Source organism: Cynocephalus volans, chromosome 2 (assembly GCF_027409185.1).
Source record: "Cynocephalus volans isolate mCynVol1 chromosome 2, mCynVol1.pri, whole genome shotgun sequence".
Classification (NCBI taxonomy): domain Eukaryota; kingdom Metazoa; phylum Chordata; class Mammalia; order Dermoptera; family Cynocephalidae; genus Cynocephalus; species Cynocephalus volans.
In genome coordinates this window covers 209967118-209990185 of record NC_084461.1, presented here as the reverse complement: position 1 = coordinate 209990185, position 23068 = coordinate 209967118, and the positions used below count along the sequence as shown (strand labels likewise).

At 54.2% G+C, this 23068-nt stretch overlaps 1 protein-coding gene across 5 annotated transcripts in view; it reads right to left on the bottom strand.

The window, feature by feature from the left end:
• Nucleotides 1–738: 738 nt before the first annotated feature.
• Nucleotides 739–23068, bottom strand: part of MED15 (mediator complex subunit 15) — a 76116-nt gene continuing 53786 nt past the window's right edge. The window contains exons 6-18 of one of the 5 annotated variants that reach the window (XM_063086103.1): nt 21336–21577; nt 19868–20188; nt 18329–18457; nt 13123–13242; nt 5742–5878; nt 5520–5647; nt 5151–5285; nt 5006–5069; nt 3969–4035; nt 3367–3527; nt 3113–3279; nt 2483–2581; nt 739–1833 (exon numbers count right to left, since the gene is read on the bottom strand). In XM_063086103.1, the coding sequence (XP_062942173.1) occupies nt 1697–1833; nt 2483–2581; nt 3113–3279; nt 3367–3527; nt 3969–4035; nt 5006–5069; nt 5151–5285; nt 5520–5647; nt 5742–5878; nt 13123–13242; nt 18329–18457; nt 19868–20188; nt 21336–21577 (1907 nt within the window). In that variant the 3' untranslated portion in view covers nt 739–1696. The remainder of the gene's footprint in view (nt 1834–2482; nt 2582–3112; nt 3280–3366; nt 3528–3968; nt 4036–5005; nt 5070–5150; nt 5286–5519; nt 5648–5741; nt 5879–13122; nt 13243–18328; nt 18458–19867; nt 20189–21335; nt 21578–23068) is intronic. The other 4 variants (XM_063086104.1, XM_063086105.1, XM_063086106.1 and 1 more) reach the window with 4 other exon arrangements.

The window sequence follows — 23068 nt, the reverse complement described above, 5'->3', positions numbered from 1 at the left end:
AGCACATGAAATAAGTATTAACTCTACCTGTTGAAGACTGAAAATAAAGCTTGTTTCTCCAAGTCATGAGTCTCATTCCTCACTAGTCATCAGATGTCCCTTCTCAGCCATCTGTCCCTAACCCAGCTCCCTGCTGGTCCAGAAGGGACCTGAGAGTCTTGTTCATCCCAGATGTGGCAGCTGCCCTGGAAGAGAAGTGCTGGCAAAACCACACACACCCTTCCTGGTTCCCATGGCTAGGCTGGGAGATGCCTTACAGGCACATGGTCACTCTGGGTCTCCTGTGCAGACTCGACACTCGTTGGGATAAAGTGCTGTCCTCTACTGCCTTGACACTCAACACTGCTGGTGAGTGATCTGGCCAAGACTGCCGTCCTCCTGGGAGAGCCACAGCATGGGAGAAGCATCCTCTCCAGAACGCTGTAGCCCCCACCCTCATGATGGCCCACACCTAAGCCATGTCACACGTAAGCATCAGAGCAGCTACCTCCATTGACTGGGGTGGCTAGCTTAGTGCCCACCCTCTCTGGGCAGCAAGTCCTCCCTGCGCCGCTGCCCATTTCCTCGGCATTAATCTCAGCCTCTTTCTACTTCAGGGAGCAGGAACTTTGCGGGGAACCCGGGGGATGAACCATGTCAGATGAGGGGAGCTAAGGTCTGGGGTGTCCAGAGCCAGACGGGACACTGTCACCTCCAAGGTGACAGCATCCCACACTCAGAGAAGGGGACGCAGGGATGTACTGACAAACACAGGAATAATAAATTTATTATAAGAACCACAGATGACAGGGTAGTGCACATACAAAAGGGGGGACTTATCGTCACCAGAGGGCTGCCGGCCAATGCCCAATCATGTGGAGGCGCTGTGTGGCCATGTCCCGGTAGGGAGCCTGCATTCTCTGTAGCGGCGTAGAATATTGTTGCTCTGAGGACGCTGGGTCCTGAGGACAGTGCCCGGCTGGTCACTCTTCATCCTTCACAGCAGGGACATGGCACCCTGATCGGAGAATGGCACAAAGGTGCCAGGGACAGGATCTTCAGATGTCCTGCTCCCTGGGCACTCCCACAGTGCTGAGCAGGAACGCCATGAGGTCTGAGGCCCAGCTGGTGGCAGGAGACCTGCAGCCACTCACATGCCAGCCTTCCCTGCAAGATGCAGCCTGTGCCCGGGACCCAGGAACTTCCCTGTGGTATGCCCTACATGCCAAAAGCGGCACAGCCTAAATCCAAAACCGTGATCAGATAATTGTGTGTGTGTTTGAAGGGTTTCCTATGTGCTCCATGATCTCATATGGAAATGAGCAAAAGTGTTTCCTAGCACACACACAAGATGCTCTAGCAGGACCCTGAGTCTCCCAACCACTGCTGAGAATGGACACAGGCCCTGCAGAGGCTGTGGGGAGGACATCCTGAGGGGTGGGGGCCCAGGGTGCTGTCTGACTCCCAGGAGGAAATTGCATAGAGAATCTTCTCTAAGACAACGGCCAACCCCCACACACAGTCAGCTCCACAGACACTTGTCCCAGGTTCTGTACAAGTATGGGAAAATGTTTGGCAGGTCCCCAAGGCAGAAGATAAAAGCAGGAAAGCTAACCTAACCCCAGGCTTTCTTAGGAAGCCAACACCTAGATGTGTCCAACAGGAGGCAGTGTGTCCACAGCCCCGATAAAGCTGTTGGCTGTCCCTGCTGGCTGGGCTAGGCGGCTGAGAGGCAGGCCTGGTGGATGCTCTGTGCCCAGGTGTTGAGCAGGGCCGTGACCGAGTGCTTGTCAGGGAGCTGCAGCAGCCTTGAGGTCATGCACCGGTGCACCGACTGCAGGAAGGGGTTGGCGTCTGCAACAGAGCAGCAGGCCCTGAGCACCATGCCCTTCATGAGGCAGTCAGCCTGCACCCAAGCAAGCAACTCTCCAGAAAAGGGCAACCCTAGGCACGCGGCTGGTGTGCCAGGATGTGATCCATACACTGCCCAGCACTTGGACTTGTTCCCAGGAGCTGTGGGCTGAGCCCTAACCTCCCATAGGACCCAGTCCTGGCTGGCCGTGCTGTGTCCAGCTCTGAGCTTCAGAAGGGCTGTCCCCTATCAACAGGGCTCTCTCCAGAGCCATGTCACCCAGATGGGTCCCCATGAGCCTAAGGTCCTGGCGGTGCCCCCACGTCAGCCCTGCAGAGTTCCCCAGTGGCTGCTGGGAGCACTGGGACTGTCCTTGAGCCATGGGCTCACTCACCCCTCACTCACTGAACATGGCTGCCCTGGAGCGGCAGGATGGAGGGTGAAGGGACTCAATGAGGGGCAGAGACTCCTCTCACCAGGTGACCTACTCTTGTCTGTGCAGGGGGAGCAAGAAGAGGAGAGGGAGTGGCCTCAGCTGGGGGGATGGAAGGGGGAACACGGAGGCTGTCCCTGCTGCACAGGAAACTCTGGTTGCCCAGAGCTGACCCCGCCTGTCCTAGGCCCCCAGATGGCTTCCCTCAGTTTACCCACCATACTGCCACTGCCGGTCGATCCACAGCGGGCTCTGGGCAGGGTAGTCGGCGGGCACGCTGAGCTCCAGTGGTGGTACACTTGGGAGGTCCTTGTCATCTGCAACACAGAAGGCTATACCTGTAACTTGGCCCAAATCCTAGCCTGCCCTGTTTCACAGCCCTGCTCCTGAACAGGCTCTTTATAGCCTGGAAGGTTCTGGTGAGGCTTGCTGCAAAGCCTGGATTCTCTCGGGTCCCCAAACCCACAGCCAGGGAGTGTCCTGTGTAGGTGGATGCCCCAGGGTCCTGCCCACCGTCTCCCCAGGGCCTGAGGCAGGTAGAGTCACATCTGTGTCAGGGAGGCAAGAGGGCATGAGCTAAGCCTCGGGGCAAGGGGCTGAGGCACGGCTAGGATGCCCTGGGCCAGCCCTCGGTATGAGCCTCATTCCAGGTACGTGAGGATCAGGGAGTGAGGACAGAGGGAAGCTTAGCAGGGCCAAGTGGTGCAGGGCAGGTGGGGGCGGCAGGGGGAGCAGGCTTGGTAGTAGTAGGTGTGCGTAGTAGGCTTGGGCATGTGGGCAGCAGAGCCTCAGGGCTACGGTTCAGGGATCGCTCTCCAATGCCAGCCCCTCCCTCCTGGGCCACTCACCCAGCTTGCATATCAGATGGACGGTGCCATTGTTACTGCAGTGAGAAGGGTCCAAGTTCACCAGGAATTTGGGGTCTAATCTGGCCACCTCCCCTTGCAGCACGTTGGGGATGCTCTGCCGCTCATCCTCCTCAAACTTGCGCTTCCGGGTGCACAATACAGGTGCCCTGAGGAGGAGGCCATGATGACCACACCGGCCACACATAGCCCACAGCCTGCTGTCCACTGCAAGGCCCAGCCCTGGCTGTACGTACGTGATGGGTGGGCCATGGATGGCAGTCATGGCTGGCACAAACGTGCGGTACAGGGAATGGTTGAAGACAGGTGAGCGGATATTGGCCAGGACTGCATCCAGGAGCGGCTGGCACAGGTACTGCTGCTTGGTTGGTGGCACTGGGGGTGGTGGAGGCGTGGGCTGGGGACAGGATGGGTGGGGTCAGCATTTGGGGCTGGCGGCCTCACCATACCTAGGAAGCCTTCCAGACCCCAAGGCCCTCATCCTCACTTATAGTCAGATGTCTGAGGCTTCTCCACAACCTCCACCCCGTGCAGACAATGCTGGCTGACCCTGGACTCAATCCCCCACCCCCACAGCCTTGCTCCCACTTGGGTCCCCTCTGCCCAGGCCAAAGCTTTATGATGGGCTGGCAGAAGCACCTGTGGGGCTGTAACTTCTCCCAAGTTCCTACCCCCACAGCAGACTCCACCTAAAAGAAGCCTCCTGGGCAGTCCCAGTCCCAGGCTGGGCAATGTGCCCCACACAAAAGCCCCTGACCAGGAAGACTTCTTCTGGCATGTTCTCAGGAGCTGTAGGTTGAGCCTTGGCCTTCCCAGAGGTGCCTGGCACTCCACTCACCACTGCCATGTCATTCTTGAGTTTCTCCAGGGCAATCTCACATTTCTGCAGGGTCTTCAGGGGACACCTGTGGGGAAAGGGAATGTGGGCTGTCCCTCCATGTTGGAGGGCCAGGGGAACTGGTGGCTGTCAGGTGCTGATCCTGACCACTGCTTGCCTGGTCTCCTGGGGCCTCAGCCATCAGAAGCCCCTGCCGGAACCTCAGCCAGTCAGCCAGCAGAACAAGGCAGTGCAATGGTCAAGGAGAGGGACAGAGGCCAGGCCCCTAACCAGGCTGGGCAGGCCTCAGTTTCATCTAGGCCAGTTCCTGCTCTCCTTGGCCCTATAATCCCAATGAAGGATCAACCCAAGAGGGCCTAGAGAGCCGCCCAGCTCAGACAGGCCCCTGTTCAGCAGTGACCGGCATTCTACTAGATAGCCGAACAGGAAGAACCTTCTAGAAGGAAGGTACAGTCTGAGCAGAGGTGCCAAGATGAGGGGGAAGTAACACAAAAGACCGTCCATGTGCAGTTCTGTGATGCTGCCTAGGCTTGGCGCTCTCAGCAGCCCATGGCTGGTGGGACGGGGAAGGAGCCAAGAACCTGGCAGGCCACTGCCTTCCATGTGCTTCTTGTAGGAACCATCTTGTTTCATTTTCACAGCTGGCCTTTCTGCAAATGGGGTAACTGAGACACAGTTGCCTGCCCAAGGTCACCACAAGTCAGGGGCAGAGCTGAAGGTCAGACTGAGGCCCACCATGGCCAGGTGATGGTGAAGCCACTGCAAGCTAGGACCCTGCCAGTGGCCTGATGAGGCCTGGAGTAGGGAAAAGCTGGGCACAGGCAAAGGTGAAGTCTGGGCTTGAAGCCCCAGCACACACACCTGAGTGGAGCCTCCAGGGCCTCTGGCTAGGGCCCAAAGAGCTGCCAGGCCCCTTCACTAAACTCACATTGACACCAAGCACCCATCCAAGGCTGGGCCAGCCAAGCCCCTGGTGACCCTCCATAAGCCATGGATGCAGCAATGTCCTTCCCCAGGAACCTGGGGGCAAATCTCACCGCTTAGAGGGGTCGGTCAGAATGTCCAGAAGGCTCTTCATCTTACTCAGATCCTTTTTCCTGTCTGAGATAGAAGAGGGGACACTGAGACCTAGGCCCTGGGATGCCATTAGGGCTCCTACCCCTACCCGGTCCTGGTGCCCACCTTCGTTCTTGTCGATCTTGTTGATCATGCGGCGCAGGGGCTCAATGTACTTGGACAGCTGTTTCAGCTTGTCCAAGTACTGTTGCTCCTCGGCCTGGCTGGAGCTGGCTGGGCTCATGACAGAGCTGGGGTTTACTGCAGGACACAGCCGGGTGAGGCCTTGGCCCCACTCACAGGGATGGACCCCTCAAACCCTCCGGTGGGGTGCTCAGCTCTGAGGGGTCCCAAGAGCTTGCGTGCCCATGGAGCTGAGGCCTTGTGAAGGTGAGGGGCAACTCTCGGCCCCTCAACTCTCAGGGCCATGTACGGATCCCACAGGGGGACTCAGTACATCAGGCCTCACCCACTCCAGCCCCAGACTTGACTTACCAGGGGTGTTTAAAGGTCCAGGTGAGGGGACGCTGAAGTTCTGCGGGGTGCGCGCTGTCACTGGGCTCTGGGAAGGCTGTGGGGAGGGGCTGGGCAGGAAGCTACTAGGGGATGGGGCAGGACCGGAGCTGCAGCCAAGTGAAAGGAAGCAGGTCTGAGCTGGGGCCCTCAGGTAGGGCCTATGCCAGACAGGTGGGGAGGGACCCCCCCCACCAGGCCTACCTGACATTGGAGTTGGGCTGTGAGCTGGGCTGGCCGGGTTGTGGGGATGGCTGTGGGGGAGGTGGCATTGACTGCGGGGTCTGCACCTGCTGGCTGGGCGATGGTGAGGACAGCATGGGGAGGCTGCTCTGACCGACCTGGAAGTGGAGGGGTTCAGCCAGCTCGCTGCCACACGTGCCTGCCTGCCTCCATGCCACTTGCCCAGCACCACGGCACTCACAAGCCCTGCTCCCTGACAACCTCCCCACACCCTGTCTTCTTTCAGATGACGCCTGGTACACCCCCAGGCACACAACCCTGCATATGGTGACTGTGGGGCTGGCAGGAAGGCCAGGTGGGACGGCCTTGGCTCCTCAGACGGGGGCCATGAGGACCACGGGCTTCTGGGCTAGCACAGGTCATGGCTGTGCCCTCCTTCTCGGCTGTGGGAGTGTGAGGAGGAGAGTGGCCTGGGAAGGTGAAGGCCCTAGCTGGCACCAGCTTGGCCTTTCCTGCCATGTCTTGCCTGGCCTGTGACGCTCTCCTCTGTGCATCAGTAAGGACTCTGCTCTGCTGACTGGTGGGACCATCTTCCTGCAAGCTTCTACGATCCCCATCAGCCTCCCAGGCTGACTGCACTGAGGACAAGTCCAGCCACACAAATACAGCCTGCCTGATAGGTGCAGGTGGCCCCTCCCCACCTGACCAGCTGCAGGTCAGAGGGATCACTGTGTCTTACACTGTGTCCCACCTGGACCTGCTTAATTGGAGTGAGATAGCCTGAGGAGCTACATGCATACCCACAGTGCACCCATGTCAGCCCTCACCAGTGTCCCTGGCTTTAACCAGTGACCCCTTGATTGGGTTGGCAGAACCCACTAGGAAAGGTGAGTGACTCAGTGTCACAGATGGCTGGGCTCAGAGCTTGGTTCTGCCACGCAGGTGTATGCACCTGGAACTCCAGGGGCCTGGCCCTTGTCTGCAGAGTGGGGCTGCTCTCTGCTCCCCAGTCCTTGATGGGAACAACACAAATGGGGTCAACTGCACCACTGTCAGCACCAGGAACACCAAGATCTTCGTCTGTGAACTCCAAGGGATGAAACCACAGTGCCCAAGCATCAGAGAAAAGGATGTGTGGAATACCCACCCCTTCTAGGGAAGGTGCACAAATGGCAGTTCCAGATGGGGAGGATGACTGCCTGCCAGCCCCGGTGCTAGCCTCCCCTGGAAGGAGCCTCAGCAGAGAGTGCCTCGCCCAGTGCTGGTGACAGAGGCATCAAGGCCTGGCCCCTCACCACATGGGACCACCCTGAAGGCCCTGTCAGCTTCAGAGGTCCCCATGGGTCCTTGGTAGCATCTCCCACATCCCAGTCATGCTGAGCATCTCTCCTTATGGCTTCCTGGGAGCCCAGCCCACACACCCTTGCCCAGCTACTGAACCATCCAGTTCAGACTGGCTCAAGTGCTTCCTCCACAGCACTCTGGATAGTGACACCTGTCCAAGGCCATGGCCTCATGCCTCCCTCCCACATGTGCCTCTGCCACAGCACTGTGAGTACTGAGTTAGGATTTCTCTGAGCAGGTTGCTGCTTTCTCAGCTCTTTGAATGGGAAACAGGCCCAACTCCCGCTGGGGAACAGGACGCTTGCAGGAAGGGCTTGGGGCCCTGCCCTTTCCTTAGTACCACCTGCATTGAACTCACAGAGTGAATGTTCCCTCTGTCTTCGGCTGCCCTACCCCTTCCCACTGGGTGTGCCAGAAGTGCTACACAGGACGCCAGGGGGAGGCTACCTCCTGGGCCACATGCGCAGGGGTAGTGAGGGCACTGAGGCACAGGGTGCCACCCATATCATGGCACTTCCCACAGAGCTGGGTCAGAGGCCCCAAACCAAAGCCACTGGTCCAGTGAGACAGCAACGGATGGAACAGACTGTTTCCACCACTTTGTGACTAAGACACTCCTGGCAGGGCAGAGGAGGGACAAGAGTGCACAGTGGAGCAAAATTGTTCAAGGTGGTTCACATTGATGTTAGCAAAGTCAGAAACAGGGACTGGTCCGACTTTGTTTGTTAAATGCTGAGTTGAACAGATGCAGGTTTCTCCTATGCAGATCCTGTGTATTCACAGTGCTGGAGTGTACTGAGTCCTGGGAGGCCAGCGTGGGTGGTGTGAAAACATGCTCTAGAAGCAACCCAGGTGGCTAACAAAATCCCAGGACCAAAAGATTTCACACAGAGGATGACAGATGGTGCAGAGGAGTGAGCAGGAAGCACAGTCCCAGGGGGCCCCGAAGTCAGCCCGGTCCTGTCAGCACGAACCCCTCACTGAAGGGGTTCCCCTCCCTAAAGCCCCACCCCCAGGACCCCTCTCCCTTTCCCTGGCCTGTGCCTGACCTGCTGCCGCTCTCCACCTGTGCTCCTGGAAGCTGCCTGAGCTTACTCCACTTTCTGCCCAAAGGTCAACCCCCCTCACCTCACCTCTCCCTGACTGCCCCTCCTGCCCCTCGGCCTCTGCTCGAGCAGGTGTCCCTTCTAGGAGATGGTCAGTTCTGTCTGTGGCCTAAAGCTTGGTGCTTCTCTGGGGGACAAGGCACCGCCGGGTGTCATGGCTGGGCATGGGCCACTGCACAGCTCACATTCCCATCTGAATGTTTAAAAAGGCCCCCTCAGCACTCAGAGCACAGGGAAAGAATCACATGCTGCTGACACCCTCTGGTCTCAGTGAGGGCAGGGTGGGGTTCCACTGTCTAAGACACAATGAAGAGTGGTGGGCGTCCAGTGGCCAGAGAAGCCTCCAGGGGAGGCAGAACAGCCAGGCCCAGCCCAGGGGGTCACCTGCTCTGTTGGGGAGGACGAGGGCCTCTCACTCCTGTCTCCAGGAGGCCCTTCCCTCCAGTGACCCCCGGTGTGGGGAGTATATGCAGCGTGCTGGGCACAGCAGCTTCTCTCTCTGTGACTCCTCTCTGTCACTTCTAGGAAGCGAGTCCCCACCACGACCTGCCCCTCCTGTCCTTAATGTGCCTAAGAGCTGGCCCCCAAAGTGCCATGATTCTTCTCTCACCTAATGGAACCTGAAATCTTCCTCCTAAACACCCTCCAGGATCCAGGTTCCTTGGCTGGCCTGGCTGGGCACACTGGCCTGCTCAGGGTTGAGGCCTTCCCCACCTAGGCCTGGGCAGCTGGTCTACCCCTCTGAATCTGAGCAAACCTCACTGGGGCTGGGTGCCCCACAGAAAACCCCAGCACCTGTGCTTCGGCCCCTGTATCAGTGGTCTTACAGGTTGTATCTGTGGGGCCACCGGGTGCCCACCCAACACATGGGTCCTTCTTGGCTCTTCAGCTGCTCCAGAGCGGGGCAGCGTGGCCAGCAGACCCCAGAGGATGGGAGCTGGTTAGTCTAAGTCCCAAATACCAAGTAACCCTAGACACACCTGGGACAGAGAGCAGCCCATAAATACCCAGGTCAGGGCAGAACTAGGCTAGCGAGACAGCCAGCAAGGCGAGAAAGCAATCTCCCAGCTTCAGGCTTATGCCAGGCCTGGCCTTGGAGCAGAGAAGGGAGAGTTGGACAGTGTTGATCCACAGTGAGGGAGTGAGCCCGCGTGGCAAAGTGGTGAGGATCCAGGGGAACGCTGTTTCACATGCTTTTGGATTGTGTGCTGCCAGTGGCCTAGGTGTTGGTCAGTCACAGCTGCCAGCAAAAGCCACAGGATGAGCTCCTGAGTGCCTGCCACCTGCATGTCACAGGTGAGAACATGGGGACTCAAAGGGAGGTGACTTGCTCAAGGTCACACAACTAGAGTGTGGCAGGGGCGCCCCAGCACACTAAATGTCAACATCTCAGCAACAGTCTGTGTTCCTGGGAGAGGTACCCTGCCTGACAGCCAGACAGCCTGCACAGGGAGGCCCCTCCCAGGCCCCAGCATAAGGGAGGCAATGGGGGCTGCTTAGAGAGGCCAGGGGTCAGAAGGCAGGGAGGATGCAGACAGAGAGTGGGTGATGACAGGAGTTGGGGGGACAGAAACGAGCAAAGCGGCCATACCGTACGGGCAGCAGAGCAGATAGGCTGGTCCAGGGAGCTTCATCCTACATAGAAACCTCAGGAAAGGCTTGGTAGTACCAAGCCTGATCTCAAGATCACCCATGCCGTCCGACCTACCCGGAACTGCCCCTTTCTCCCGTCCCCAGCACTCAGTGTCCCATGGAGTCACCCCCCAGAGCACAGCAGAACATGGGTCCCATTGTGGCACCACCTGCTTACACCCAACAAAGGAAAGTGGTGGGCACTGTATCCAGCACAGAATCCTGCTTCGTCACGGTTGTTCGGGTCCATGTCGTGTCCTCACCATGACACAAAGATGCAGTCACAGGACATCAGGACTGAGGTGGGGGCTAGGAGGGAGGCTGAGACACAAGAGCCCTGGCTCAAGAAGGGACGACAGAACACTTACATTTCCACTCTATATTCTACCTGTTTTCTTGGACTCAATTTGCGGCCACAAGGAAAGAACAAAACCAGACAGGCAATGAGGATGCTGAATGGCGTCCTACTGAGGGCAGGTGCAGGTGGCTGGGGGAAGACAGCAGCCACAAGACGCAGCACATGGCCATGTACAGGCCGGTAGGTTTCAGTTGGATTCACTGCTGGATCAACAACGAGCCACTTCCCAGCTAGGGTTTAAAGATACATTCCTAGGATAAGGTAGATTAGAAAGAAGCTGACACAAAAGCAGCTGCACACCGTTTCTGGAACCAGCTCGTGGCCAGATGAATGCCCTTGGTGTCTGGGACCCAGGGCGCCTTCCAAGGCCTCTAGATGTGGGTCAGGGCTCCTCCATCCCCAAGCCCTCCACTGGCTTTTCTCCCTTCTCGAAGTGTTTACAGGAACTCCTTCCTCTCAGCTGGCGAGATGAATGAGTCTGCTTTAAAAAATAAACCTAAACAAAACCAGAACCTTGCCCAAGTTCTGTGCCTTCCTTCCTCTTTCCAGAAACCCTCTGGCTTTAGTTAACTGCTGGGACAAGGAGTATTTCCTACATGCTGCTATACTTGTCCTTAGCACACGACCCCAAAGCTTCACGGCACACCACCTCACCGCTAGCACTGATGGGTGGAACCTGGGGAATAAATCTGCATGCAGTTTCTCCAGCGAAGGCTCTCTTTCACCCCATGAAACGCGACAAGGATGAACCAGAGTTCTCCATGACATTTACTTCAGGCACTAACTATATTTTGCCTTCATCTAATTTTTTATCTTTCCTCCCCTCCACCTAATTTCCTTGCCTTTTAGATTGGGAGGTGTGATAGATAGTAAGCAAGACCTATTTAGCTGGCACAACTCGGAGATGGACTTGATGTGGAGGGGCCTGGGGAAGGCTGGGGAGGGAGAGAAGGAGTAGGCTTGGGGTGGTTGGCAGTGAGGGAGGGGTGCCTTTGAGAAACCCAGGTGGACTTCAGCAGCTGGGTGTATGGGGAATGGCCATTCCATAGCAGAGCATGGGCAGGGCAAGGCAAGGCCCAGGGCAGAACCTGGCGCTCCAGGGGAGTGTGGGAGGGCCAGTCAACCAGTAGGAGGGGCAAGGCCATCAACTAAGCAGAAGAGGGGTTTCCAGAAGAATCCTGCTGGGAGGCCAAGGTATGTGGGCTGAAACTTTGAAGCCTGGGCTGAGGGTTTCATTTGAGCCCTTGATTCTCAACGCAGCGGCTCCCTGGGGAAAAAGGAGCTGCGGTACCTCCTGCCTGTCTCATGGGGCTGCTGGGGAACTACCCCAGGATGCTCAGCTACTAAATGCTTGAACTATGACTGGCTGCAGTGACAATGAATGAGATTCTGCACAAGAACTTAGCTTGAGGCCTGGCAGGTACCACAGACTCAAAATGTTGGGAATGTCTTTGCTTTCAAAAAAATCAGTCGTACTTGCTGCTGCTAAAGTCATTCCACCCCCAACCCCCCAACCCAACTTTTTCTCTGACCTCTGTGAATTCAATGGATTCTGAGCCAGGGGCTATGGAAGAGGAGAACAAACAGCTCTAGCTCCCAGAGCTGAGCATCCAAAGGGACCCAGGCATGGAGATGTGCACTCTCAACGTGTGAGCAGTGGCCTGGGCGGGACCCAGCCCTGGAACAGTGCTGAGCTGTGGGCCCTGCGCAGCCTCCAGGCCATGGGAGCTGCACCCCGGGCTCTGCCAACCCTGCCCTCCTGGCACCCTGACCACACAGCCTGCTTCCTCTGCCCCCAGTTTCTGCTCCTCTGGCCTTCTTACCAGCAGATTCCAGCCACTCCCTCCTCGTACAACCCAACAATGACCAAAAGGGAGGGCAATGCCAAAGAACTGTTCCAATCAGTGACAAACTGTAAATGGCACATGTGGGGTGGCCCTGGGGATCAGGATGCAAGGAGGGTGGCAACTGAACATGTCCCCAGTGGCAATGCCTCACCCTAAAGAGGGACCTGGCCACTCCCAGCAGTGTGAGGTGGTGTGGTGCAGAGCTTGGGGCCAGCAGGCCCAGGCCACCTGGCTCAGCCACCACACATGGGCTCTCAGGGAAGAGCAGGGACTACTGTCTGCTAGGATTATAGATGCATTTCCCAAATGACAGAAACTGAATTTTAAAAGTCTTTTGGCAAATTTGAAGTTTTCACAATAAACTCTCCAAAATGGAAAACTCATATGAATAGAGAACTTTAGCACCATTTTATTCTCAGAATCTCAGAACAGTGCCTGGCACATAGAATGCATACACTCTTTAGACAAATGAATACACCATGGAATAATTCCAAATTTTATACAGTAATGGAAAACCAGGAATTCATATCCCTCAAAAGCACAGAGTACACAGAAGTGTACATCTACCTAGAAAGGTGTGTGCGCACATGTATGTATATAGCAAATTCTACACTCTACAGAATACACTCTAGAACAGCACATTTCAACATGACTTTTGGCCACAAAAGCCATGTTCTGTAACCTGTGCTGTTTTGTGTGGTAGCCACTAGCTTTCCTTCACGGCTCCTGAGCACTTGAAATGTAACTGGTGCATCCAAGGAACTAAATTTTTAGTTTTATTTAATTTTAATTAATTTAAATGTAAATAGCCAGACAGCACAGTCCTAGAAAGCAAAACTATTTGCTTTAGCTTCTGTTTTATTTTATCACAAAAATGACAGCAGCATAACTATTTTAACTTTAAAAAAAAAAAAAAGCCCCAGATATTTATTTGTATCCCCTCAAGAAACAAAAGCTAAGCTTAACCTCATGACAAACAAAATAAAAAAGTGACACTTGATTTGGCACTCTGAAAGCCATGAAGGACGTCACTGATGATGCAAGGTACGCTTTACAAAGGCGCTCAGAGGAACCCCGAGCTCCCGGCCATGAGCTGGGGGCTGCCCCGTAAATACCTGTGCTGTGGGCTGTCCGCCCAAAGGGATGGAGCTTGACGGGACGGCAGACACAGCGGTGGTGGGCGGGAACCGGGCTCTTACGTGCATCCCGCCTTGGGCCAAGGCATCGGTGATCATCTTTGAGGACAGAGGGACAACAGACAAGGTGATTGCAACAAAGAAACGCAGTGCACGGGCAGGTGGAAGGGGTGTATGCAGGTTCCACGACAAGGAGTGCCAGGTGAGGGGCTCTTGGGTGGCTGGAGCAGCCTGGAGGAGGGGAGGCTTGCAGACACGTTCAAGCCCGCAGCACCTGTAGCACCATCCAGGCACTGGGAATCTGGAAGAGTTGCCAGGAATGCTGTTTTGCTGCTTCCAGACCTGTCTATCCTATTGGCCTTTCTCCTTCGCTGGTTGTCCTGAACACACCTCTGAACTGCTGACAGATCAGAATCCTGTGGCCCACAGAGTTGTCAGAATCAGACCTCGAGGGCCAGGACTGGTGTTTCTGGGAGACCAGGCTCCTGGAGACAGACTTCAAAAGATTACAATCCACCAAAGCTTGCTCCCAAGAAGAGTCGAAATGTCAACAGTGGATGAGCTCAGGTAAGTTTGCTCACAGCATCTTTCCTTCTCAGCGTCATGTCTCCTAGGGCCCACACCCAAGCCAACCTCATTTCCGCCAGGCCTCTGTGAGGCTGCTGGTCCTGGTATCTACTGAGGGACTAGTTTTCTTCCTTAACTAAAAACAGAGGAAGGTGGGCAAGAGAAGCCTGGGCCTCCACCTGGTGGGCCTCATCCCTTGTGAGGAACTTCCCTCCGCAGGGATGCGAGGCAGGTCTGTTCTTAAACACGCACAGATGACTGCACAGTCAGGAGCTCCAGCACGAGCCGGGACTATGCCTTTATCAATTTACACTTCTGGAACTATAAAGGCAGCAAGGTGGGCTGAGTACTATCATGGGTCTGGACTTGGCCACCTCACTCAGGGCTCTGAGTTGGGGGATGGAGCCCCAGTCTGGTTCCTGAAGAACAGGGCCTGCATATGTTCAGAACTAGTACAAACTAGAACAGAACAACATGGCCAGGTTCAGACAGAAAGCAGAACAGACCCACGGAAAAACAAAACATCCAATGGCGGGAGGCTATAGGCCATGAGATCAGGGTGGCACTGCTGGCATTCAGTCCATGTTGCGAGGGGTGCTAGGGACAGGGTTCCAGAGCAGGAGAAAGGCTGTAGGAAGACCTGTAGCACTACACAAGTGTCCCATGCTCACCCACAGGCAAATGCAGCAGGCAGTGCAATCCAGGAGTGACACAGCAGTAGCAGATGCCAACCAGAATCTTGCAATGGCCATGGAACTGGGGCAGCCCTCAGCCAGACCAGATCTTCCTGAGGGTGGGGATGGGAACTGGGGGTGGTAGGTGAGGTAAGAGTATCCATTTGCATCTAGCTGCTATACTCAGAGGAGCGCATCTGAGAGCACAGTGGCACCTCAAAAGTGATTCTACCAGAAGGGAGAAAAGCCTACAAATAAGTCAGATGGAATGAGAGGTGCCAACTTTTTTCCAGGAAGAAAAAAATAAAAAGGAATGAAAAGCTTAAATATAATTTGCTGCTGAATGATTTTCTTAAACTGAGAACTCCTGATAAAGAAAGCTCACTTTCTTTTAACGATAAATCGCAATGAAAACACACCAGTGATGTTTACTGGACTGGAGGAGCCAGGCAGCCACCAACTAGTAGCTCACTGTCAAGTGACTACATTTCACTACTTCCCAAAAGCCGGAAAGGAATTCAAAGGCACTCCAGAACCCTGTCTCCCCTCCCCCCCGCCACTCCACTGTCGGGCTGCAGGCCTGACTCTCCTGCTAAGGTCACTGTGCAGAAGGGCCCAGAGGGAGGAGAGAGGGGTCCTCCCAGGCCAGCCATGGCTCAATCAGAGAGCAACTGGAAATCAATTGTCACATGCACATCCATAATGGAAGTCTTTGATAACAAATCTTGTAACTCGTAAATTATAGGTAAGTTTTCATACACTAAAAGAAGGGAAGTAAAAAGAAAAGCATAGGGATTGTTTGAAAATGGACACTACTCTGTTCTGGCTTTATAGGAGAGAAAGAGAAGTCCATTGCGTCCTAGTAAATACCAGTGCATGTGACATCACCATTCTCAGCTGGATGAGTAACTTCGGAACATTGCCAGGCTAAAGCGGGTTTCTTATAAGGGGAAAAAAAAAAAAAAAAAAAAAAAAGCGAGCCAGGCATACACAGCACAGAACTGATCGATTTTCCTAGACTACTCACTCTCAAGTAGAGAGCCTGGCTACCTATCACCATGGCACCAGCAAGTGCTCAATGGGGCAGCTCTTGGTAGAATTGAGAAACAAGGCTTGGAGGACTTCTTGTTTGGGTCCCCCAATCCCAGCATTTCTTTCATGGAACTGGTGGCATATGTCCCTGCAGTGTGCAGCAGCTCACATAAACAAAGTTGCAACATGTGGTCACTGCACCCTGATGTCAAATGTGTAAGCACCACACAGGGAGTTCCAGTCTGCAACTTTGACCTCCTGAGAGACGACTGGCTGACACAATTCGAGGGCCCTCAAAATGACCTAGTAAGTCACTTTTGAGAAGCTCCAGGAACAATCTAGAACTTGGCCATGCATCAAGAGCTGCATAACTAGTGACAGTGAAATTAGAAATAATTTCCAGATCTGAGAATAAAATGGTAATTAAGGACAGCAGGAGCCATTCATAGGGGAATATTACAAAGTCATTCAATGTTGACCACAGGTTTTCTAAGTACAGGAGGGTATTTCACCTCTGTGCCAATGTGGAAGACACTACATATGAAACCCCATGGATAGTCTGTCCTTTTCTATGTAAGAGAACCAGAAAGGACACCAAACTGTTTCTTCCTCACTGGAATGTTTCTCTTACTTATATTTCCTCCCACTTTCTATCTTTTACAGTTACAACACATTTAAAAAATTTTTGGATCAGAGTACTGTAGCCACGCCTTGTCCACTGTGCCAACGCAGCCTTCCATAGGAGGTCAGGACAATGCAGTGAGGTGGGCTAACCAGCCTCCACGAAACTGTACTGCCTGTAACATAGCAAGACTGAGCACTGAGAGAAAACCAGCAGAACGAGAGGCACCCAATCTCAAGGTGTCGTGTCTGGACTGAAAAGCACACCATAGGTGCCACCATACAGTCCTGAGCTTCGAGAGCCTACCAGGCTCCTCTGCCACCAGCGTCAGGGGACCCCACTGCATGGCAGTGCATGGTGGGCAGATGGACAACTGAAGGTGCACACCTCTTAATACCAAACCCACTCCAAGATAAACAGAAGTGGTAACCACTCTCCATTTTCCCTAGCTACCAGAGAACCCTGCAATCTTTCCAGTCCCCACCTGAAGAGAAAAGTCCTGAGCTCTCTTTAGCTCTACTTGCCATTAACCCATTGAGCTCCACTGGGGAGGAAAGCACGTTAACAATCTAGGTTACTCTAGAGATGACCATGCCCTTGGCCAAGCTCCCAGGCTAGTTGGATGAGGACCTCCACCAGAAGCCAGGGGTGGAAGAAGTGGCGGGGAGCACCGCACTCTGCACAGGCCCAGTGTGGGGCACTGAGCACACACAGCTGCCATCCTGCTTCTGGAACACGTGAGATGCGCATGAAGCTGCAGGGCAGATCTTCCTCAAGCTAGAAGCCTATGGACAGATCAGCAAACGGCCCACACCAGCTGCACGCGTCAACTGTTCTGACTGCTCACTTTCCAGATACCAAGAAATGGGTGAAAACAGAAGTTCTCACTTTCCTACAGTGCTGGACCCGAGGTGCAGGAGTTTCTGTTAAGTGTGATCCCGGGATGGGGGCACGAGGGTCACAAAGTGGTATCACAACATGGCATCGCAACGCGGCAAGGGCTGCTGGCTGGATAGTCACTATGTGCCACCACTGAGCCAGCTGTGTACACACACCATGTCCTTTCTCTGCACATGAGACCAAGAGGAAGGAGCCTCCTGGCAGACCTGAGGACACACCAAGTCACAAAGCAGTGGTGGCAGAGAAAGATTCCAACCTCGTCACACAGGGCGGTCATCCTCCCCCAACCAAAGACGTGAAGTCTGTGGTGTGCTTTGCACGAGGCCACATCTGAGCTAGCAGGTAACATAAGAATCCTGGGCCCAGGTCACCTGGTTCAGTGACAAGAGAGGCTGTTGGGTCAGATCAGCAGCCAATGAATGCTTCAGATTCCCTCCATAGGTACTCTTTCTCCTCACGTGGCTTCCTAGGGGCCTGACCAACATAGTGGAGACCAGGAAGGACCATTATTTAGCCCCCCACTGTGAAATGGTGCCTGACACACAGCACTGTGACCGTGCTCTGCAGGCTCTCAGGCAAACTAGAAAGGCAGGAACTTGGCTAATGCCCTCAGACAGGGCTGGCACCCAGCAATAGCCTTTCCACATCAACTAGCACATTCTGACTCTAAAGCAAGCGCTCCCTTCTGTGTCAGGACTAACAATACTTCCACTACCTGTGGAGACAGGAAGAATCAAAGCCCCAGACTGGACATCGTTCCCAGCACAAGGGTGAGGTTGGTCTATCAGAAGTCATGGGACCCCCAGGTCTCTAATCCCCAGACATTAGGAAAGCCTAGGTGTGGCCTCCTGCATCCCAGCAACATTCAACAGGCAGAGAATGGGCAGGAGCCAGCTCAGCTCAGCTCAGCTCTCACTGCGCAGCACAGGCGAGCACCAGGACACCCTATCCCATGCTCCCGCTGCAGCGCACGCCTGCTCGTGGCTCTGGAGCGAGGCGTCCACTGCTGCTCTTGCCCTCCTGCTAGTCTCTAGAGAGCTGCTTTCCACCCCAGTCAGCTCTGTACTCAGATGCTCAAATGGAAACCGAGGCGCTCTCCTCTCCAAAGCATGCTTTCAGTCTCTCAGAGTGATAGAGAGAAGATAAAAGATGCCCGAGCCAAGGTGGGAATGACACACCCTATGCAGCCAGTGGGATTCCAGATGTGACTGACCAGAGCAGGCCACCCCAAGGACCCAGGGGGGTGTCATCCAGAGTGCAAGGGAGAGAGGAGTCTGTGCTTCACTAACTCAGCCCCTCATCCACCAGGACCCTTGTTATAGCACTCCATGCACAGGTGGACATGCACCTGCTAGCGACTACAGAAGCCTTCGGCTCCCAAGGCCCTCACCTGGACTCCAGAAGCCACCATCTGGGCAGCCTGAGCTGTCTGCACCACTGTCTGCTGCTGCACCTGGGGCTGCACCTGCTGCACCTGGGGCTGCACCTGCGGCTGCTGCACCACCATCGGAGCTCGGACCTTGAGATTGGGAGAGAGAATGTGATTTGGAGGCTCCTGGGGCAGACAGCAGGTACGCACTGCTTCTGTGGGAGCTTTGAAAATTGAGCCTTTCTTGAGATGGAGGATGTGATTTGCATGACTTCACAGGCTATGACGTCACCTTACTGGCTGTCCCAGATCCCACTAGCTCCTCAGGAATGTCCCACACCAGCTTGGCTCTGAGTTGGCATGGCTGAGTCCCACCTCTGACTCTGGCAAGAAGCATCACAGCCTTCCCATTAGGATGATTCCGTACACCCGCCACCACCAGCTAACGCTGCAATCAAAGCAACAGGTTCCTAAGCCCAGTGCCCAGCCCAGCCCACTCATCTTCTGGGCCCAGCACACTGATGTTCCATGAGGGTGCGACTCAGAGCCCCAACTCCTGCAAGGAAACCAGGGCTGGGCAAGCAGCGGGCACAGCTGGAAAGGCAGGCTTAGGCAACAGAGCCATGGAGGCAAAACAGGACAACTGTGGGACCAGCAGGTGAAGAAACCTCCAGGCCTGGACCAGACCCAGACAGGCAACTTGCCCTTAGATATCTCCAAGCTGCCAGACCCCACCCCAACAGGGCACACCCCACCAAGGGACACACAGGGTTCAGGTTCGCATGTCCCAGCGGCTAGGCAGTGGACTGGCTCCCAGGTGACAGGTGAGTGACCCTATCACTCCTCATAACCCTCTCAGCTTGCCTATTCTGTAGGGCCTCCTATTCACTCCTACACTCAGCTTAGGTGTAGCCCCTGTCCCCCACTCCATTCAATAAATCACAAATAGAAAAGGCCACAAAAACAAAGTGAGCTGATGGGATGTTCAAATGGACCCTTGATGTAGCTCCTCCACCTTGGTGGCAATATTCTGTACTCTGTGTAAATGTCACTGACTGGATTTGCTTTACACAGAGATGCACAATGAGACTGAAAATAGCAGTATTTAATATAAATTTCCCCCTCAAAAATATGGTAATGACGGGGCTAAAAGACCTTTGCCTAGCAGACCACTGAGGACACCCAGTGGAGCCCACACATTCCCCACATGGTGGGAATAGGTGTGGTGCTTGTCAATCTAATCATCTACAAGTTCAAAGTGCCCACAGACACTGCTGAAATCGGCCACGCTGCCTGGAAGATGAACTGCTGTCCCAACAACAGTGGCTCCCCATATAACATGCAGAAGCAGATCTCGGAACTCACGATCCCTCACTGAGCCTTGCTATGGAGCTGGACACGGGGCCAGCATGAGGAAGGGCTGTCTGAGTCTCAGTTCTTAAAGAAAAGGACATGCTGCTGGTAACCAAAGAGCCTGAGACCGCTGCTGACAGAGACACCGGCCACATGCACCACCATGAGAAAGAGCTGTACATGCTGACATGGGCTGCAGGTACTCACAAATTTCAGCTGCTGTTGGGCATACAACATCTGTCCAGGGAGGGCTTGAGCCTGTGATACCAAAGGCTGGGACTGGGACTGTGGTGGGAGTTGCGATGGTTGGTTCTGAGCAACTGGTGGCTGCTGGGCCTGTGGTGGCGGCTGATGGTGCTGTGGGTGATGCATCTGCTGCAGCTGCTGGGGCAGGGCCTGTGAGGGTGGGGGCTGTGGCTGCTGCATTGGGGGCTGCTGTATAGGAGGCTGAGCCTGCAAAGTCTGCTGCTGCTGCTGTTGCAGCTGTAGCTGTGCCATCCGCTGTAGCTGCTGCTGCTGCTGCTGTATCTAGGGACACAATGAGCAGCACTCAGTTACCACCCATCAGCCTCTGGGGTGCTGGCTCCTCCCTGTGCCAGTCCTGGCCCCAGGTAGCCCACGTGGGCGACAGCATAGCCTTCAAGGAGGCCTGCCTGGGCTCACCTCTTACATGGGGACGGGGAGCACCTCCAACAGAAGGGCTCTGGGCCCCCGAGGCCAAGCCTGCTGTCTTCCTGACATACCAAGTGTGTACCTGTGCCCTGGCCACCAGAGGCTGGTCCAACCCTAGGATAGGTCAAGAATATTATCTAGAGGGTCTAGCAAGGGGTGACAAAGAATAGGTGCAGCCCCATAGAGATAGCAGCTCAGGTAACTACAGATTTCTGAAGCCTCTCCAATAACACGTGTTTTGTCCCCATAATGGTCAGCAATACAAGCCTCACAATGATGGCCAGTGCCTGCTTTTCAGAACAAGGAGGAAAAGTGGGGCTGAAGGTTCACTGTCACCTCTGGGAGAGGAGCCACCAAGATCCAGCCAATACCTGGAGCGAGTGGGAAAGTGGAGAGGCTCCCTCAGGACCTCCCTCCCTCAACCAAGACCTACCAGAAGAACAGATGCTTAACACATCTAGATTCTGACTTTAAGCCATGGGAGGACAACGGCTTTTGAGAGGCAGGGCTTCTGATGTGATGTCACCATTCCCTTATAGAACACTAGCTGGCAGTTGATTAACACTACATCTAGACACCAATACAGAGGGACAAAGACAAGGGGCGAAAGTCCTCAAAAGAAATGCACCCACAGGACAGTTTGAGCATTCCCAGGTCCTGGAGGGCTTGTCTCACTTCTTCCTTCGGTTAACTCCTGTATGAACTGCTTATAGCTCCACAGCACACAGCAGACTCGTGGCCAGATACCCCAGGCCTGGCTGAGAGGACCTCCTAGTGCAATCGTAGCACCTTTCTGACAAGTCAGGACCTGTTTCTCTAGCCTGTCCCAGACTTTTCGGGAAGCACACAGAGGAGGGAGGCACCATGCGTGTCATGAGGACCCTTGGCTGGCTCTGGGTCTCTGGGCCTCTGGGTCCCTGCACCCAGCATCGTGGCTGGCACATGTCCAGGGCTCAAGGACTGTAGGAGGGAAGCTGAGTGTGGGAACAGGGGAACCTGGTACCTGTTGCTGGTTTTGATGATGCAATTTAATCAGGTGCTGCTGCTGCTGCTGCTGTTGCTGGAGCTGCTGCTGCTGCTGCTGCACCACTGCCTGGAATTGTTGCTGCATGGCATTCTGCTGAGCTTGGAACTGCTGTTGCTGCTGTTGCTGCTGTTGCTGCAGTGCTGCCTGCTGCTGCTGGAACTGCTGCTGTTGCTGCTGCTGCTGCTGCTGCAGTGCCACCTGTTGGAGCTGCAGCTGGGCTGGAGAGGAGACCAGAGTTAGGCCCATGCCGCCCCAAGGGCCACCCTGTCTCTAAGCCTCCACGGGGCTGTACAGGGAAGCAACAGCAAGCAAAGGCTCCACTGCCACCACTGCTGGGCAGACAGGAAGCTCTCAGGCAGAGTCCCCAGCCTGAGCCACTGCAGGAATCTGAACACTCCACTTACTAGAGACAGACAGACAGGATCAGAAGTAGCATTTGTGTTGATTATGGAACTTACCATTATGAATTACTCTATAATATCCAAAGGGAAAAAAGAAGGGCCAACTAAGTCTTTTGGATGGACAAGAAGCTCAGCCTCTGGCAACCATTAATCTACTTTCTTTCTCTATGGATCTACTGTGGACATTTTATATAAATGGCATTAGACATTATGTGCTCCTTTGTGATTGGCTTCCTTCACTTAGCATAATATTTACAAAATTCACCCATGCTGTAGCATGTATGAGCTTTGTTTGTATTATTTTTAGTGCCAAATAATATTCCACTATACGCATTTCCTACATTTTGTCCAGCTGATAGACACTTGGGTTGTTTTTGCTGTTTGGTTATTATGAATACTGCTGATATAAACAGTCACAAGATTTTCTGTGGTGAGGTTCCTTTTGGAATGATGAAAATGTGGTGATGGCCATACTAAAAATCCCTGAACAGTGTGCACTTTAAATGGGTGACTTGGGGCTGGCTGGAGAGCATGATGCTGATAACACCAAGATTAAGGGTTCAGATTTCTGTACCTGTAATGGCCAGCCACCAAAACAAAAAATAAACAAACAAATAAATAAATGGGTGAACTGTAGGCTAATGAGAACTATATCTAAATAAAGATATTTATTAAAAAAAAGAAATAATACAGAGAAATTCTTTGTACACCTTGCCCATTTCCCCCCAAATGGTAACATTCTGTAAAATTACAACATATCACAACCGGAATTTGTGCTCCTCTGTGTGCATGTGTATACTAATTTCAATACAATTTTATCACCTGGGTAGGTTCAGCCACCATAATAGTCAAGACACTGAACAATTCCAGCACCTCAGTGATCTCCCATGTTGCCACCTTCCTTCAGCAACCTCACCCCTCAAGCCCTGGCAACCACTGTGGTGTCCTCCATTTCTAAAATTTTGTCATTTCTAAAATGTTATAGAGACTTTCGATCAAAATGGCAAAATAGTCCCCAGCATCACCCTCTCCCACAATCAACCAATTTACAACTATTAAAAAGCAAAGACTGCCAAGCTGGCGCTGCTAGAGCTCAGGGGAAGAGAAGGAGAGACCTACAGAGTTCATGAAGGCAGGAGAAGCCATGATGAGAGAAAGAAAGGAAAGCTTCAACCGTTTCGAGCCTGACCACTTCAAGTCTGGCCCTGGTGAGCACACGGAGCAAGAGCTGGCAAAAGCTGCTGTTTGTATGAAGTTGCTTGGAGGCTGCAGGGGACAGGAGGGCTTAGGTGTCCTTCTGGTCAGCAA